The sequence below is a fragment of the Staurois parvus genome, unplaced genomic scaffold, assembly GCF_062004578.1.
Source record: "Staurois parvus isolate SC_StPar_1 unplaced genomic scaffold, SC_StPar_1.0 ptg000251l, whole genome shotgun sequence".
Taxonomy (NCBI): Eukaryota; Metazoa; Chordata; class Amphibia; order Anura; family Ranidae; genus Staurois; species Staurois parvus.
In genome coordinates, this window is record NW_028318047.1 from 7,717,051 (window position 1) to 7,733,129 (window position 16,079).

Here is a 16,079-nt window from a genome sequence, read left to right on the forward strand (position 1 = left end):
TCTGGTCTCTGGACTGACTGGTTTGTCACAAGGATCAGGTTTCATAAAAATAGAAAAAATATGGGACTATTAGGGTGCAAAGGTCATCAGGAATGAACAAAGACCAAAGTATAGACAAAAGCACATTTAATTTATTAAACATTGTATGTTAAAAATACTGTAATAAAGGGGCACTTATTAATTGTATAATACAGCCACATAGAATAATCCCCCCCACATCCCCCCATCCCATGGTACTGAATACAGTATTACTAATATAGTCAACAAAAGACATTGCTACTGCACATATGGCAGAAAGCAAAAGTATATCGATTAAATGTTGTTTTGCTCATCAAGGTGGGGAGGGGGTTTCACATCTCAGCATCTTGTGTTCAAACAATGTATTGCACACCAAAATAAATACTACTGACTAAAAACTATAAAAGGCATTGCAGGGTGGCACTGCACAGTAGCAAACCAGGGGATGAGCAGAAGGCCCAGGGGTTACATTGGCCCAAGGAGGCAGGGTGGGCATCAAACCATGACTGTGTCTGTCTGTCTCCGTGTGTGTGCGCTCTCTCTCTGTCTTTATCTCTATCACTCGCTCTGTGATGCCTGTGAAGTTGCTGTTTGAACTTATTGTAACTGGCTTTTTTGTGGCATTCGGGCAGTAAAGGCTTCATTCTGCCAACTCGACCGTGCAGCTCATTTTTGTTAAAGTATTGTTGTATTGTTCCCTTTAAAACAATGACACCATCTTTTCTTTATCGTACATCACGGGATACAGAGCAGGCTATTCATGACTATGTGGGCCACCTATAGGTGATGGACACTGGCCAACCAATCAGAGAGGAGGTCCTTCCCTATATAACCCCCTCCTACACAGGAAGTACTTCAGTTTTTTCGGCAGTGTCTATAAGGTGGATGGTCACTGAAAGTGTTGCTTGTGCTCCTGGAGCATACGTAAGGTCTAATACAGTTCCTTCGTGAATCATGGTCTTTAATCGAATCCATTTGAAAAGCTGTGAGCCAAAATGGATGGTACCCGAGCCTCACTGGATAAGAAGAATCCTCAGGGTTTCGCCTGTAATGCAGCCTTACAGCGCTGGACCCCACGCATATGAAAACCTGTGCAGTTTTTAAATCTGACTAAGGCGTTTTCCAGCAGGATGCTATATGGGTCCGAGGCAGTGGCCCCACATTATGGGGGCCAGGTCTTTGGAGGTCTGTATGACCATACCTGCCATGATGGGGATAAGGTTGGTACCTGGAGGAAATCAGGGACCTGCGACGGGACTGGTAAGATTTTTTTTTTTCTTCTTTTCTTTTCTTTTGGTCCTCTGAGGAGGAACAACAGAGCTCTAATTTGGAGGGAAAAGGAGAGGTGTCTTAGTTGACTGGGTTTCCACCAGGGAGAGGGCTCGAATTTTTTTTTTTTTTTCTCCCGGGATATGCTTGCTTGTTCTTCTGTCTTGAACCGCTAGAGGGAATGCGGCCATGCTCACGCACGGGAAATGGAAGTCGGCCATATTTGTTCATCATCAGGGCTGGGCACACGTGTACTGCTCCTGCTGAGGAATTTCCTGTGGCCGTGACATTGAGCAGGCTATTCAGTGGAGCACATGAGCACTCCCCTGAGGGGGAAGCGCTGGCCAGACAGTCGGGAGCCACCTTTTGGTGGCTCAAAAGGTCAGCAATTTGCATTGAGTGTTTGTTTTTCTTCAGCACACTACTTGCATAACTGTATCTTGTGGTTTGTGCTTACTAGTGGAGGTGCACAGATTTTTACGATATCTGAAGTAATGTCTTCCAGAAAGCGGAGTGGGGGAGGTACAGCAGGAAGGTGCATTAATGTGCCGCCGCCAGATCCTGAGGAACCTAGCCATATGTCCACTGTGATATCCTCTCCTGAGAGGCCAGAAGCGACTGGGCAGTCTGAGCCACTGCGTTTATCTGGCATTGTGGCTACTACTGGGACATCTGCCTCGGCATATGTAACAAAGAATGATTTTGCTTCAGCCTTACCAGGGTTAGAGGATAAGATGGCTGTGATGATTGCATCAGTTTCTCAGGGGACTGAGAAGCAGGATAGATCCCCATCACTAGAACCACCCATCCTGGAGCAGGAAGGATGGAGCCTGAGGATGAGGAAGAACTGGAGGAAGATCAGGCAGTAGAATCTGCCTGAGGAGTCACAGCTTGAGAAGCAGGGGGTCTCTGCCTCCCACTCTGAGATTTTTAGTCCAGAACCTCACTGACATGGTGCGATCTGGATTCAGGCTACCTCCGATAGAAATCTTTTAAGTTACTTCTCTGGGCTTTTTGAAGCCTCCACAGAGTACTCAGGCCTTTCCGGTGCATCCTTTTCTGGAGCAAATTATGTATGCTGACTGGGATCACCCGGACAGTGTTTTTGTTACAACAAAGATGTTTTCTTTTTTTGTACCCCATGGAAGAAATGGGGTTTGCCTGTAGTGGATGCACCAGTTTCATCCCTGAATAAATCTTTAACATGTCCTGTGGATAATGTCCATGTATTCAAGGATCCAGCAGATAAGAAGCTGAAGTCTCTCCTGGCAGGTTCTGCTGCACAACTGGCAGCGGAAGCTATTGGCATTTGCCAGTTTTTGACAGTGTCAAGTGACTGATTGGAAGATTGTAGTTACAGGGGGAGTACTTTGCAGAGGATTTGGAGGATGGTTCAGTGTGCTTTGCTTTGTGGTTGATGCTCTTAAGGATTCAGTTCAGCAAATTTCTTGCTTGGCCCTCTTATCAGTGCACATGGTTTTGTGGCTGCAGAATTGGTCGGCAGAATTGCCATGCAAAAAAATTATTGGCAGGTTTTCCTTTTCATGGAGAACGGCTGTTTGGAGAAGGTTTGGACAAATATATCCAAAAGCTTTCAGTGGGAAAGTGTTCTCTTCTACCCTTTAAAAGGAAATCCAAGCACCCTTCTTTTAAGGTGTCAGGAGCTCCAGTTTCTGGCCCATCATTTTACCAGGTAGTCATTTTTCCACACAAAGGTCCCAGCCTCTAGAGGTAGAGCTCAAAGTCAAAACCCGAGGAGACCATGGGTGCAAAAGTTGTCTAAGACAGATCCAAAGTCCGTCTCCTTATGAAGGGGCACCCACACTCGTTCAGGTAGGGGGAAGGCTTTTGAATTTTGTTGCTGCATGGAGGGCTCTAATCCAAGATAAATGGATAATTTCCACAATTTCCCGGGAGTACAGACTGGAATTTCAGGTCTTTCCCCCTCCCCGGTTTCTATAATCAAATGTACCAATAAATCTAGAGAAAAGAAGCTTTATTTCAGGCACTCGATTGCCTGTTGTCTCAGGGGGTGATCACGGAGGTTCCAGTGAATGAAAGGTTTCAGGGGTGTTTATTCAAACCTGTTTATAGTCCCGAAGCCAATGGGGATGTAAGACCCATTTTGGACCTCATGAGGCTAAATCAGTTTCTTTTTGTATGGAATCGGTTCGGTCAGTAGTGACCTCCTTACAGGAAGTAGATTTTTTTTAGTTTCCATAGACCTCAAGGATGCATACCTGCATGTGCCGATATTCATTCCTCACCATTTCTGCGGTTTCCAGTAGGGGCTTAGCATTTCCAGTTAGAAGTACTGCCGTTTGGGCTGGCCACGGCTCAGAGTTTTCACAAAAATTCTGGTTCCGGTGTTAGGGCTACTCAGAACTCAGGGGGTGGGGGTATCGGCCATGGGTTATCTAGACTATCTCTTGCTCAGAGGTCAGTCAGTGCAAGGTCTGAAGCAGGATATGGTTCTTACGATGCAGATCCTAGGAACAGCTGGGCTGGGTGCTCAACTTCAAGAAGTCGGCCCTGGAGCCAGTGCAGAGCCTGGAGTATTTGGAGATGGTCGCATGATGTCCAGGCAGGAGTATTTCTGCCTCCAGGAAAACGTTGTGCCCTGAGCAACGAGGTTTGTAGTTTAAAAGTAAAGAGAGATCCTTCAATTTGCCTCTTTGAGGTTGCTAGGGAAGATGGTGTCCTCGTTTTAGGCTATTTCCTATGCCCAATTCCACTCCAGTCTGCTGCAAAGGTACATTCTGTCTGTTTGGAACAAGAAGATTCCGGCCTTGCATTACTGCAAATCTGTCTCCAGAGGTACTGTGAAGCCTGAATTGGTGGTTGTTGACTCACAATTTGGAGAGAGGAAGATCCTTTCGGCCAGTGGTGTGGAAGTTGGTAACCACCAAAGCCAGCCTTTCAATGTCACCCAGAAAAGTATGTGACTGGTAGGATTTTGTCGTTCAAAGAGGGTTGCAGAAGAAATTGGCTGTTGGTACCATTAAGGGACAGATTTCAGCATTAGCTATTGTCTTTTTCAGAGGCCCGTTGTGTCTCACTCTTTGGTTCACACTTTTTTACAGGGAATAATGTTCCCTTTTTTAAAGGGAATAATAGTGTATTGCTCCGCCTGTCAGGTTGCCTTTGTGTCCTTGGGACCTGAACTTGGTTTTGGAGGTTTTGCAAAAACCAACATTTGAACCGATTAGAGAGATTCCACCGGTCCTATTGACTCGTAAGGTTTTGTTTCTAGTGGCAATCACTTCAATCACTGCAAGAAGGGTGTCGGAGCTGTGTCTTGCAGAGAAACATTTCTGGTTTTTCATCATGATAAAGTGGTGTTGCAACCTCAGCTGATTTTTTTTTTTTTTTTTTTTTTTTTAACCAAAGGTGGTTTCTAGTTTTCATCTCAATCAGGACATCGTTCTGCCTTTGTTCTTTTCTAGGCCTCAGTCAGCATGAGAGAGATCTCTGCATACCTTGGATGTGGTACGCACTGTAAGGGTCTTCTTGAAGGTGACAGCACAAGTCAGGAGGTCAGATGCTTTGTCCGTGCTGCCAGAGGGACCTAGGGGCAGGTTTCATCCAAGGTGACTATTTCACATTGGATCTGCCAACTGATCATTCAAGCCTATGGTTTGAAAGGTAAAATCCCACCCTTTTTGATGAAGGCACACTCTACCAGGAGTGAGGAGGGGGGATGTTTTGGGTTATCCACTATCAGGCGTCAGTGGCTCAAGTTTGTAAGGCCGCTACATGGTCTTTTGTTCACGCATTCAGAGCTGCAGAGGCAGCTGAGTAGGTCCTGAAGGATTAGAGGGGGAGCTCGCAATGAACAAGCCAGAGAGAGAAATCTCCAATAGTGTAGTACTTTTGTTGAAAATAAAAGGATGGCAAAAGAGAGCATATACACTCACAGACTGGTGTTTGACAGCAACCAAAATGGCTGCCGGCCGTCCACGTGGGCTGTGCGGAGTGACGTCACAGGGTAGGGCCCTACCCTCTGCACGGCAGCTATCATGGTGTCCCCCTCCCGTCAAATTTCTTTATTGCTTTGGGACATCCCACATAGTCATGAATAGCCTGCTTTGTGTCCTGTGATGCGCAATAAAGAAAACTGGATTTTTTTCTAGATACTTACCTGTAAATTCCATTTCTTGGAGTACATAACAGGACACAGAGGTCCCTCCCCTCTTTCTGAAATTTCATTGCTTGCTACAAAAACTGAAGTACTTCCTGTGCAGGAGGGGTTATATAGGGGTGGACCTCCTCTGATTGGTCAGACTGTGTCCGTTCACCTATAGAGATCCCCAAATTTTCCACTTCTTAGTCAGTGATTAAACAGTACTGTCTGGCACATTCAAGGCTTTGGATATCTTTGTCCTTTTCCATCATTTATATAGTTCCTTTATTTTATTTTCTTCTTCCCATGGCTCATTATTTAGCCTGCTCAGTGCATCCACATGAGCGCAAACAAACTAATTGACCATTTATACACAGACAATAATTGCAATTTAAAATGCCACAGATTTGGGAAATTAACCTTTTAATTGCCATTTTATCCTGAAGGTGACAGCACAGGTCAGGAGGTCAGATGCTCTGATGTGCTGCCAGAGGGGCCTAGGAAGGGGTAGGCGGCATCCAAGGCAATTATTTCACATTGGATCCGCCAATTGATCATTCAAGCCTATGGTTTGAAAGGTAAAATCCCACCCTTTCAGGTGAAGGCACACTCCATTTTTTAAAAAATAAAAATAGACGAAAATAATAAATGCACTTTTTTCTTTCTTCTTTGACTTGTCAGAATATCTGCTTGCCGTATGGGATGTACGAGCAAGAAGATATTCTGACAGGACGCTTCAATGAACTACCACAGTGCCATGGTAGTTCATTGAAAACTTACAAGCCCACAGCCACTAAGGGACATAAGTAGCCTCCAGATTTTTAACCTATGTAGTGTTCCTTCCACATGCTATATCTTCATTGGACCTTTAGCTCCAAAACCGTGCAGAAAAAGCAAAAATATATACCGTGGTGCAACACAGTTTTTAAAAATTTGTAAATTATGTGCACAAAGATATATGCACTCACATTAAAAGAGAAAACGTGCTCCAAAATGCAGTAATCAAATGCTCGCATTTCTCCACCATGCAGGCTAAACCGTAGTGTTTCCCATCACCGAATAGGTGCACCATACACTCACCTTCTCCCTTGACCTATCAGGTAGGTCATAAACACTTTAAAAAAAAAAAAAAAGTAGATTGTCATGAGGGATTGACTAAGTGGATTGGGACCCCGATTTAGTCTTTTGTCCTTTGGACAAATAGTTTTTGAAAACATTTTCACACATCTGATATAACCATAAAGACCAATAAGTATTCATGCTGAGACTCAGCTAGTGATATGTAGTATGCAAATATATTGCAAATGTATATGGGGGGCATACCACTGTAAGGGAGATTCCATGCAATCCCACCCATGTTAAAAATAAATTAAGAAATGTTAAAAAAAAAAAAAAAAAAAAAAAAAACAGGACACAGAGCTCTACAGAAGGAAAGGAGAGATAACAAGGCCACAAGTCAGGTTTTTAAAAGAAAATTCCCTTGCATTGTCTGGATGCACGTATTCAGCCTCTGCTTATATCAAGAAAACTGATTCAGTTTGTCATTCCGGATGGACACTGTGAGGGTGCACTGGTTTCTTGTTCCATCAACTCTAGGCAAACAATCTTCAACGCTTATGCTCTCAAGGATCCGGTTCCATCCTATACTGTCTATGGGGCACTGTACCTGGTCTGCTTTTTGGCATCCAGCAACTGTTTTCCATATTTGCAACGTTTCCACCTGGTCTTCTTTTCACACATTCTCTAAGTTTTATCAAGTGGATGTTTTGGACTCATCTGATGCCACTTTCTGGTGAGAGGGCCTCACCAGCTCTTTGAGATGCAAGCAATCCCAAGCTTTTCTGTTTCTTTTCCTTAGGTCTCTCAGCAATTGCTGTGTTGCCGACCCCTTAGATGGATTGCTTTTGGACATCATGAAGATTAAAGCCTGTGTCCGTCAATGGACATAAAAGAAAACAGGAGTTTTGTATTCTCCATGACATCATTTCTTGGTATCGACTTTGCAGACACGGGTCCCATGCGTCTGTGTTATGATCATGCTTTTGATGCTGCTTTGCTACAAAACTGAAACATTTGGGTAGTAGGAAGGGTTATCCTGGGCTTTTTTGTTTGCCAGTATCCAGTCCTCCTGTAGGTGGTGGTTTAGCCCAAAGGTAAAAGGCTTCTTTCTGTGATCTTCAATAGGCTCCACAAAAAGGATTTTACAGTGAGTACAGAAATCCTATTTTAATGAAGTCCAATATCATATTTCTGTTATGGGTCACTGTACTTTTGACATTTGCTCTTATTGAATAAGCTTGTTGTCCTACATTTCCAACTGTTCCATTTGTGATTTTGCTAACATTCTGTGGACTTGTGGTAATGGTTTGACTTATTCCCAAATTTGTTTTCAGTACAAATGAACAGAACAGAAGTTTTACAACACCTGAGTGGTACTTTATTAAACTCACCTCCAACCCGTGATGTAGCATATGGTCACCCCCATAATTCTTCTTTTCTTGGTACTCCATCTCCAAAACCATTGTTCTGTACATCAAGACGGTTAGTAAATGCATTTCTAATTGTGGCATTAGTATGAGGCTGTGTGAAAGTTAGCAAAGTGTTTTTGATTACATTTATTTATTTTAATTCTTTGACAGGAATGGTCACTCGCCTACCCTAACACCCGAGAGATCTCCATACACCTCTCGAGATCCTGAACATTCAATTACAGAGTATATCCATCATCTAGAGTTGGTCCAGCGGAGACTAGGTGGACTTCAAAATGGTAAGATCCCAACAGTTAAACCTTGCTCTTGGATAGTATTGCCAGATGGTTTTCCAGGTCAAACAGGAACAGGGTAGTGGTTTTTGTCTGTTACAGCAGACCTTCACACCAGTTGTCCAAATTTAGAGCTGATCTTCAGCTTTTAGTGACGTTAAAATAGTTTGTTTGGACCAAGTTGGTCCAAATGAACGACTACCTTTTTTAGATGCAGCGGATGGGAGTACTATATAAACTATATGTAGCATCAGCTACATACAGGATACAGCACTGTCTTCTGGCAGTGGGATGGGAACTTCCCATCCATCTCACTCCTGGAACAAAGTAGTTGGGCTGAGTGCTGCTTCGCTATATCCAGGGAGCTTTGTATTCTATGAATGAATACAAAGCTTTCCCTTATTGGCTGAGGCATAGAGGCAGGCAAATTATGTCATGACCCATGAATGTTTGCCAAAGTGGTGATGGCCTGTCATGTTTCCTCAGCACTGGATCCTACATGGTCTCTCACTTCGGCACTTCTCACAATGCGTGTAGTTTCCCAGAAGGTGCTGTACAGGTCTAGGGGCCCTGGTCCATCCCTATGGAACGCAGACCCTGAAGACCCTTTGGGGGAATGCCCACCATGACAGGTACTACTTGGGGATCAGTGAAATGGACAGGTAATAAGTACCTGTAATAAAGAGGTCACCCTTTTTGACCATTACTGTACTCCCACAGCCAAGTATAAGACATAATAGCTCTATTACTTGCTTTACACAAATTGTTTATCCTGCATAGTATTGATTTACATGTTAAAATTATCAGAAAACTGGGAGTGTGTGTGTGTGTGTGTGTGTGTGTGTGTGTAACTTTTTTTTTTTTTTTTGTTTAAATTTTGCACCAAGTATCAACCACTCAGAGCTTAGTCTCAGGTGACTGACCAGGTGTTACAACACACCCTGCTTTCATATCTATCTACCTAGAGTCCTTTTATTAGCTATTCAGTCACTTTCTCTCCCTTTTACCACAAGAACTTTGCTACAGAACGATCACCACCGGTTTGCTGTGTATGCTACGTACGTTATTTCCACACCCTACTCCATGAGTTCCACAAAGGAATACGCTCACTGATGGCAACGATGGAAACTAGCTGAAAGGGAACCACGGCAAAATCTCAGGCAAACATTCGCTCTGCCGAAGACCTGCAGAAGACTTAAACCACATTTGAGCACTATTTTCCAGCTCTATCTCAGGCACGCAACGCGCAGCCTACTTGACCAAGGCAGATTTTTCTGCACCTATGTCACAATTCCTCAGCTTTAAAGTGTAATTTTAACTTTTTCAGAAAAACATGAAAAGGTGAATTAACACCATACACCCTTCCAACCCCCCCCCCCCCTTCCTCCATGGGTGAAGAACTGTCAGTGTGCATGCATTAGAAATCCTTACTCTTTTCCTCCTCCACCGTCTTTCTTCAGCACAATGGGTCAAAGCAATTCTTATTGGTCAGCACTGGCACAGACAATAGGGGAGAACAGCAGATATTTTTCTCAAATCCCCCAACTGCTATACCAGCTGTGGGCACTGACTGCTTATTACCCATACAGGCAAGGGCAGCAGGGGCCAGGGAAGGGTGTACAGTGTTAGTTCACATTTTGAGAAAAAACAAAAAGGTGAGCTAACCTTTTAATACAGCTACCTGTAAATTTTGTATCTTTGTGCACGGTACAGGCCACCCTTCCTAACGTCTTGTTGTTCTGCATTGCTTGCTACAAAACTTAAGGACTCGCGGAGTAGGGTAGGGTTATTGGGGAGTTGCCCCAAGTGGGTGCATCCTCAAAAGCTTGCCAATGTCCAGTCATCTGAAGGTACAAGCCTATAACCCATGGTGTATAAATAATTTGCCTGTGTTCTGTACTCCAAGATATGGCATTTACAGGCAAGTCAAAATTTAGGCTTTTGGTCAGGCAATCGGCTTAAGAAATACTGCTTTCCAACCTTCCTTTTGCCTGGAACACTTAGGCCTCCATTCTAGACACAGCCCAAGCCAAAGTCTTTCTTCCAGAAACAAACTCATCTCTCTCACATCTCACACCTGGACCATGAGATGAAAGAAACATCCTTCTGAGATTCTCCATGGGAGTTCTAGGCTGTTCCATTCGACCAATTCCATTCAAGGCCCTTCCAAACAACATCTTTTAGATAAGGAACAAACATATGCTGCTTTTTTTTAACCTGCCTATGTGCCTATCCAGCCAAGCAAGGAGCTCCCTAGATTTTTGCATTTCCTACACAGCCTTGATGATAGGAAAGTTTGTTTCTACCATATCACTGGAAGGGCACAGCAACAGATGCCAGTCTCCCAGGCTGGGGGGGGGGGGGACTGTTAAAAATCCTTCACAGTTCAGGAAACATGATCACCAGAGGCAGCCAAGTTCCTCACCAACATTTAGGAGTCATGTAGCTTTGAGAGAAGCAAGCCCGATCATCTCTTGTATGGAGAAACACTATCCAGCGACCTCCACTTTCTACTTCCCCAGAGTGGACAACTGCAAAGCATATTTCCTCAGTGGTTACTGCCTGGACCAAGGGTAACAGGCCCTTCACGCCGACATCCTAAACTTGATATGTCAGAGTTGGGGGCTCCTGGACATTGATATCCTGGCTTTCAGATTCAAATTACCTCTGTCTGTGGCCAGCACCAAGGATCCTCTAGCACTGGCAATGGATGCGCTGATAATTCCTTTGACACAGTTCAGGCTTGCCTATGCCTTTTCTCCAATGCAAATTCTGCCTCAAATGCTCCACACAATAAAGCAAAAGAAGAAACCAGTGATTCTCATTGCACTAAACTGGCCCAGATGAGCTCAGACTTCTAGCAACTGACCTCTGGCTGCGTCTAAACGTGATCAGACTTGCTTTCGCAAGGCCTCCTTTTCCATCCTGCTTCTTAGTCACTGACTTTTAACAGCATGGCTGTTGAAGCCCAGGTCTTGAGGGACTGAATTATCTGAGTTTCTCATTCCCACATTGCTACAAAGCAAGAAAATTCACTTCTAAAAAGATATGGTACCTGAAAATACTCCTTTGGTGTGAATACCATCACTTTAACTTCATAGATTTTTCTGTGCCTCACATGCTGACCTTCCTGCAATCAGGATTGACCAGAACTTGCCGATAGGCACTCTTAAGAGAGAGATTGTGACCTTGTCCATTTCTTCTTCTGCCAATCTAATTATCACAGGTGTCCAAGATTGTTTTCAGTGATCAAAAGAGCCCTGAGACACAATGCCATCCATGAGTTAAACTGAAAAACAAAATATTTAATCTTTGTGACACTTAAATAGAATTTGCATAATAATTTGGAACAGGGTGTAATGCCTATGTTAAAGGTTAGGCCCAAAATAATGTAAACTCCTAAACCATGATAAGTTTCCATTTCAGTTGTCTGATAAGGTACGAATTTGAGTTGGCGGCGATGTACTGGTCCGCATATAAATTGCTTTGTCCACAATCAGATTATACAAATCTTCCGTGAAAAACTGCTAAAAGAAAAAAAATCAATGGGAGTAGTTAAATTTAGCGGTTTCCACCTTTATTCCAGATTGGGCAATGAATGGGGGATATACAAGTGCTGCAGAATCTGTGGGTAGCAAATTAATTTGTTATAACCGATCAACGGGTCCAGGACAAAATTAATTAGCCTGGACCTGATGACTGATCAGTGCTGTACCGAATTACAGCACCGCCGGGCCAGCGCGTGTCCCCTGCCCGGGGCGCAGATCACATACCTAGTACGTGATCAAGCGCAGAAGAGCCGCCCTGCCGCCATTTATCTGTTATGCAGTTGGCAGTTTTGTATTGCTTGTAAACTAAATGGCGTAAGCCAAATGTTTAATTTGTGAATTGCATTGCTAGGACTAGATTTTTTTCCATTGTTCCCTGTGATATTAAACGTACATAAACAAAAGGAAGCAGAGCTGCTCTCCTAACCTTTAGCCACTGTATATTTCTGATGCTAGACAGAGCACCTAGGCGCTCCTACTGATGCGTTTCTCTCAATAAGAGCTTTTTTTTTGTAGAGTAAAAAAACATGCCTAATCGCTAAAAATTTTTCTCCACAGGCTCCTCACCAGAACGGCCACGTGTTAAATATGCACGGAAATAACCACATTGGGAGCGGTTCAATATATTTTGTATATTTTTTTTTTCTTTTTTATGCTATAAATCTATTTATATACAGCATTTTAGCACTTGTATAAAGTTTGTATTTTTAATACATATATAAATATATGTATAAATTTTGTAATAGAAGGCACCCTCACACAAGGCTTACAACAGATCAGCACAATAATTTGAGAGATCACTGGTTGGTCAGTTCTTTGTGATTTTTTTTATTTTATTTTTTTTGTATTAAAATTATTTGTAAAGAAAATAAACATGTTCTAATTCTTATTTGTTTTGGTGTTTGAATTAACAGCATAAGTTGTTTTGTATGTAGAGAAGTTGCAGCAATGACCATAACAAAATATCTTTGCCATTAGATTACTACTACTCTCTGCTGTGCTTCTGTTCTCATAAAATATGGTCACATCGAGAGTACAACCTGGAATTGTTTTAATAGATTGAGGCCTGGTGCTTCCATGTTTGCCTTCAGCTCCTTTCACATGGGTGACCAGGGGGAAGTAAGAAGAGGTGGTTGATGCAGATTTTTATCAGTGTGCCAGTGTGAAAGAAGCCTTATTTTTTAAAATAAATGGATTTATGGATTCTGGAGTAATAAAACATATTGAGAGGGACAAAGCTATCCCTATTACATAAAATATGTAATTGGGAATGGGTTTTTGCAAATTGATACTTATCTTTCTTTTGAAAAATTTTATTTTGTCTTTTCAACAATTAATTTCTGAATTGAAAGCATGGCCTTCAATATACCCACTTTGTGCAGTTTTTAATGAGTAAAGCTGACGTTTCTACATCCCTTTTAGGCTTGTACACATTGGGCTTCAGCTTGTGCAAGAGCACGGTGTACAGCAAGCATTTGGAAAGCTTTCAGCAAGCGTCAAACAGCGTTGTTAAAGCCTGTAAAGAAAACTTTCCAGTCTGCTGTCACACGTAGATCTTAACTGAAATGCTGTCTGTCACTGTCAGCAAAATTTTAATAGGCTTCAAGTAGTGCCCAACCTTACTGAACCCTGCTAACAAGTCTTTAAATATACAACTGTTGTGACCTTTTGCCACCTTCCTGACATTTAGGAGCCACATGTTACATGTATTCTTTGTTTCTTTTATGTACTTGAGCTCTACCTACATGCTAGGCTGTCTCAATTTCCAAACAGCCGAGATAAAGGGATGCTCTGACTTTTTCTCTTTTTTTTTTTTTAATCTAGCCACAGTCCACATTCCTCCGACTGGACATGTGCAGTCCAGATATGGGCAGAAAAGAGGCTCCTTGTTGGAAATTGTCCTTAACCACTTGGATTTACCCCCCTTCCTGACAGGGCCATTTTCTGCATTATGGCACTGCGTTACTTTAACTGAAAATTGGACAGTCATGCAATGCTGTACCCGAATTAAATTTACTTTTTTTTTTTTTTTTTCCCCCACGAATAGAGCTTGCTTTCGGTGGTATTTGATCACCTGTGCATATTTTTTTTTTTTTTGGTTTTTTTTGGGGGGTTTTTTTGTGCAATAAAAAAAATACAATTTTGAGAAAAAAAAACATTTGACTTTTTGCTATTAAACATTGTCCAGTAAAAAAAAAAAATTTGTTTCTGTGGACGAACAGCATGGAGGATGAGTAGCTGGCCAGGTGGAATCATCTTTTCATGGCATGGAGTCCTGAGATTTCCAGGTTTTTCACAGCTGTAGCATCTGCAGGTGTCAGTTGAGATTGGTGGGACACCAAAGACTGTGTTGATATACTGTAGGTATCTGCCAGTTCTGCTGCTTTGGCAACACAAACTGTCTGAAGTCCATAGGACAGAGTTGTATGAGTCCCTGGAGGATTTCATGGTTCAGGATTCGCTCAAAGGAACCAGTTTTCAAGCCTCTAGTCCAGCGCCGGAATGTGGTGCATAAGCAACTTACAACATCCATGTATGAGTCCCCAAGTCCCTTTTGCAAGGACCTAAATTGCTTCCGGTACACTTACGGAGTTAACTGATACGTTTGGATGATTGCATCCTTCATGGCCTCATAATTGTCCTGCTCTGCTGGCAATCTGACATAAGCATCCAAGGCCTTGTCTCACAGCCCTGGTGTCAGGTACCGAGCCCATTGTGCTTGGGGTAGATGGTACTGACGGCAAGTTTTTTCAAACGACAGAAGATGCGCGTCAATGTCTCTGTCCTTTTCCATTATGGGAAATTTTGGCTAGTGGGCTCACAGGCAGAGAGGCTTTCCTGTGCCCTAGTGACCTGAGGTTCTGAGCCTGTTGCTGGAGCCTAGCCATCTCCAGTTCATACCGGCAATCATCCTCCCTCTGCGCAGCCTCTCTCAGCCTCAGCCCTGCTCTCCTCTCGCTCAGCCTGGTGTTCCAGAAACTGCAGGTACACCAGAGGATTCACCTCCCTGATGCATTGTAGTGCTCTCTGCATTTGAGGAGTCTGTTAGGTAAAGGCACTCTGGTGCTGACTTATTGATACCCCAGTGTTAGTCTCGGTTTGCCTGTCCTGCGAGACCGTATCTGAACCACTGGGCTCTGGGAACCCCTTTGGCTCCAGGTTCCCCGATGGTCTGCTCAGATATCCTCCTCCTGTAGGGCATAAATCAGGCTTTCACAATTCTTTTTTGCATTGACGTTCATTCCTCTTGCTTCACACTCAACATAAATCATTTTCTCATTTTCTTGTACTCTGCTAACCCAGGCATGTTTGCTAAAAGAACAGAAAAAGATAGGAAGGACTGTTGCTGTGTATCTCTTTAGAAAAAAAAAAAAACTAAAACATGAACTGGCCTATCTATAAGGACAGTTTCCACAAAAGTTACACTCATTCAGTGCAAAGCTAATTCCTAACGCTGCACTGAATGCTCTAAGGCATAACTTTACCAACTTGCACTGCCAGCCAATATGTGATGAATGCGGTGCCCAACCCTTGCTCTTACCAATTCATGATAAAGGACTGGCCAATCTCATACCATGCTGTCAATTGCATAACACTGCTACTCTCAGCTGTACCATGCACAAAGATTTTCTAGCTTCTAGGACCAAACTCTAGGTGACAGGAGCCTGAGAGTGATTGTCACTTGGTTAAGTTAATTAAGCAATTAACCCTTTAAGTTGCCACCGCCACCTTTTTACTGAGGAGGAAACTTGCAACCGTAGCAATAACTGTGATTTTAGAATAAATGTCTGTAACATGCACTGTCACCACAGACTGGTATGTTCAGAGATTTATTCTACAGTAGCACTGTTCAAGAGACGAGGATTCTTTTAGTTTGCATTAAAAGCCTTACAGACAATTTCAACACTTCTCAAAACAGAGTTTACTAATGGAAAATATCAAAATGGTGCAAATAAAATATGTACGTAAGAGGGTGTTACACAGAAACAGAGAACAAGCAACAGCAAGACAAAGAGTTGAAAAGGGTAAATACTTGCAGAGTCTTTGGTTTTAGCGGAGTCTAATCGCTCAAGCAAGACAGTTCATTGGCTCTCATATGACTTGACAGTTGTACCTTGGTTTGATTTTTAAATGAGAGCTGTCAAACTGTCCTGGTATTCTCCTTTTCTGTGGCATCAAAGGGGTGTTGACAGAGGCCATCTGACCAATTAAGTATCTGAGGAGTGGTTTCTGGGATGTCACTAGGTTTATGATTATGTCCAAGAAACCATTTTCTATAGGTATTCATATCTCTGAATACCTACTGGGTACAGTCTAACATGCAGATTTTTGTCCAGCTTGAATTTAGCTTCACAATGAA

The 16,079-nt window shown here is 42.9% G+C and overlaps 1 protein-coding gene across 3 annotated transcripts in view; it reads left to right on the forward strand.

Annotated features, from left to right (window-relative positions):
• The window catches only part of PCNT (pericentrin), a 184,941-nt gene that overhangs the window by 160,984 nt on the left and 7,878 nt on the right, over nucleotides 1–16,079 (forward strand). For 2 of the 3 annotated variants that reach the window (XM_089680882.1, XM_089680885.1), the window contains 3 exons: nucleotides 7,804–7,951; nucleotides 8,050–8,177; nucleotides 12,278–12,608. In XM_089680882.1, coding sequence (XP_089537008.1) covers nucleotides 7,804–7,951; nucleotides 8,050–8,177; nucleotides 12,278–12,321 — 320 coding nt within the window. In that variant the 3' untranslated portion in view covers nucleotides 12,322–12,608. Of the gene's footprint in view, nucleotides 1–7,803; nucleotides 7,952–8,049; nucleotides 8,178–12,277; nucleotides 12,609–16,079 lie in introns of those variants that run through there. The other variant, XM_089680884.1, reaches the window with a different exon arrangement.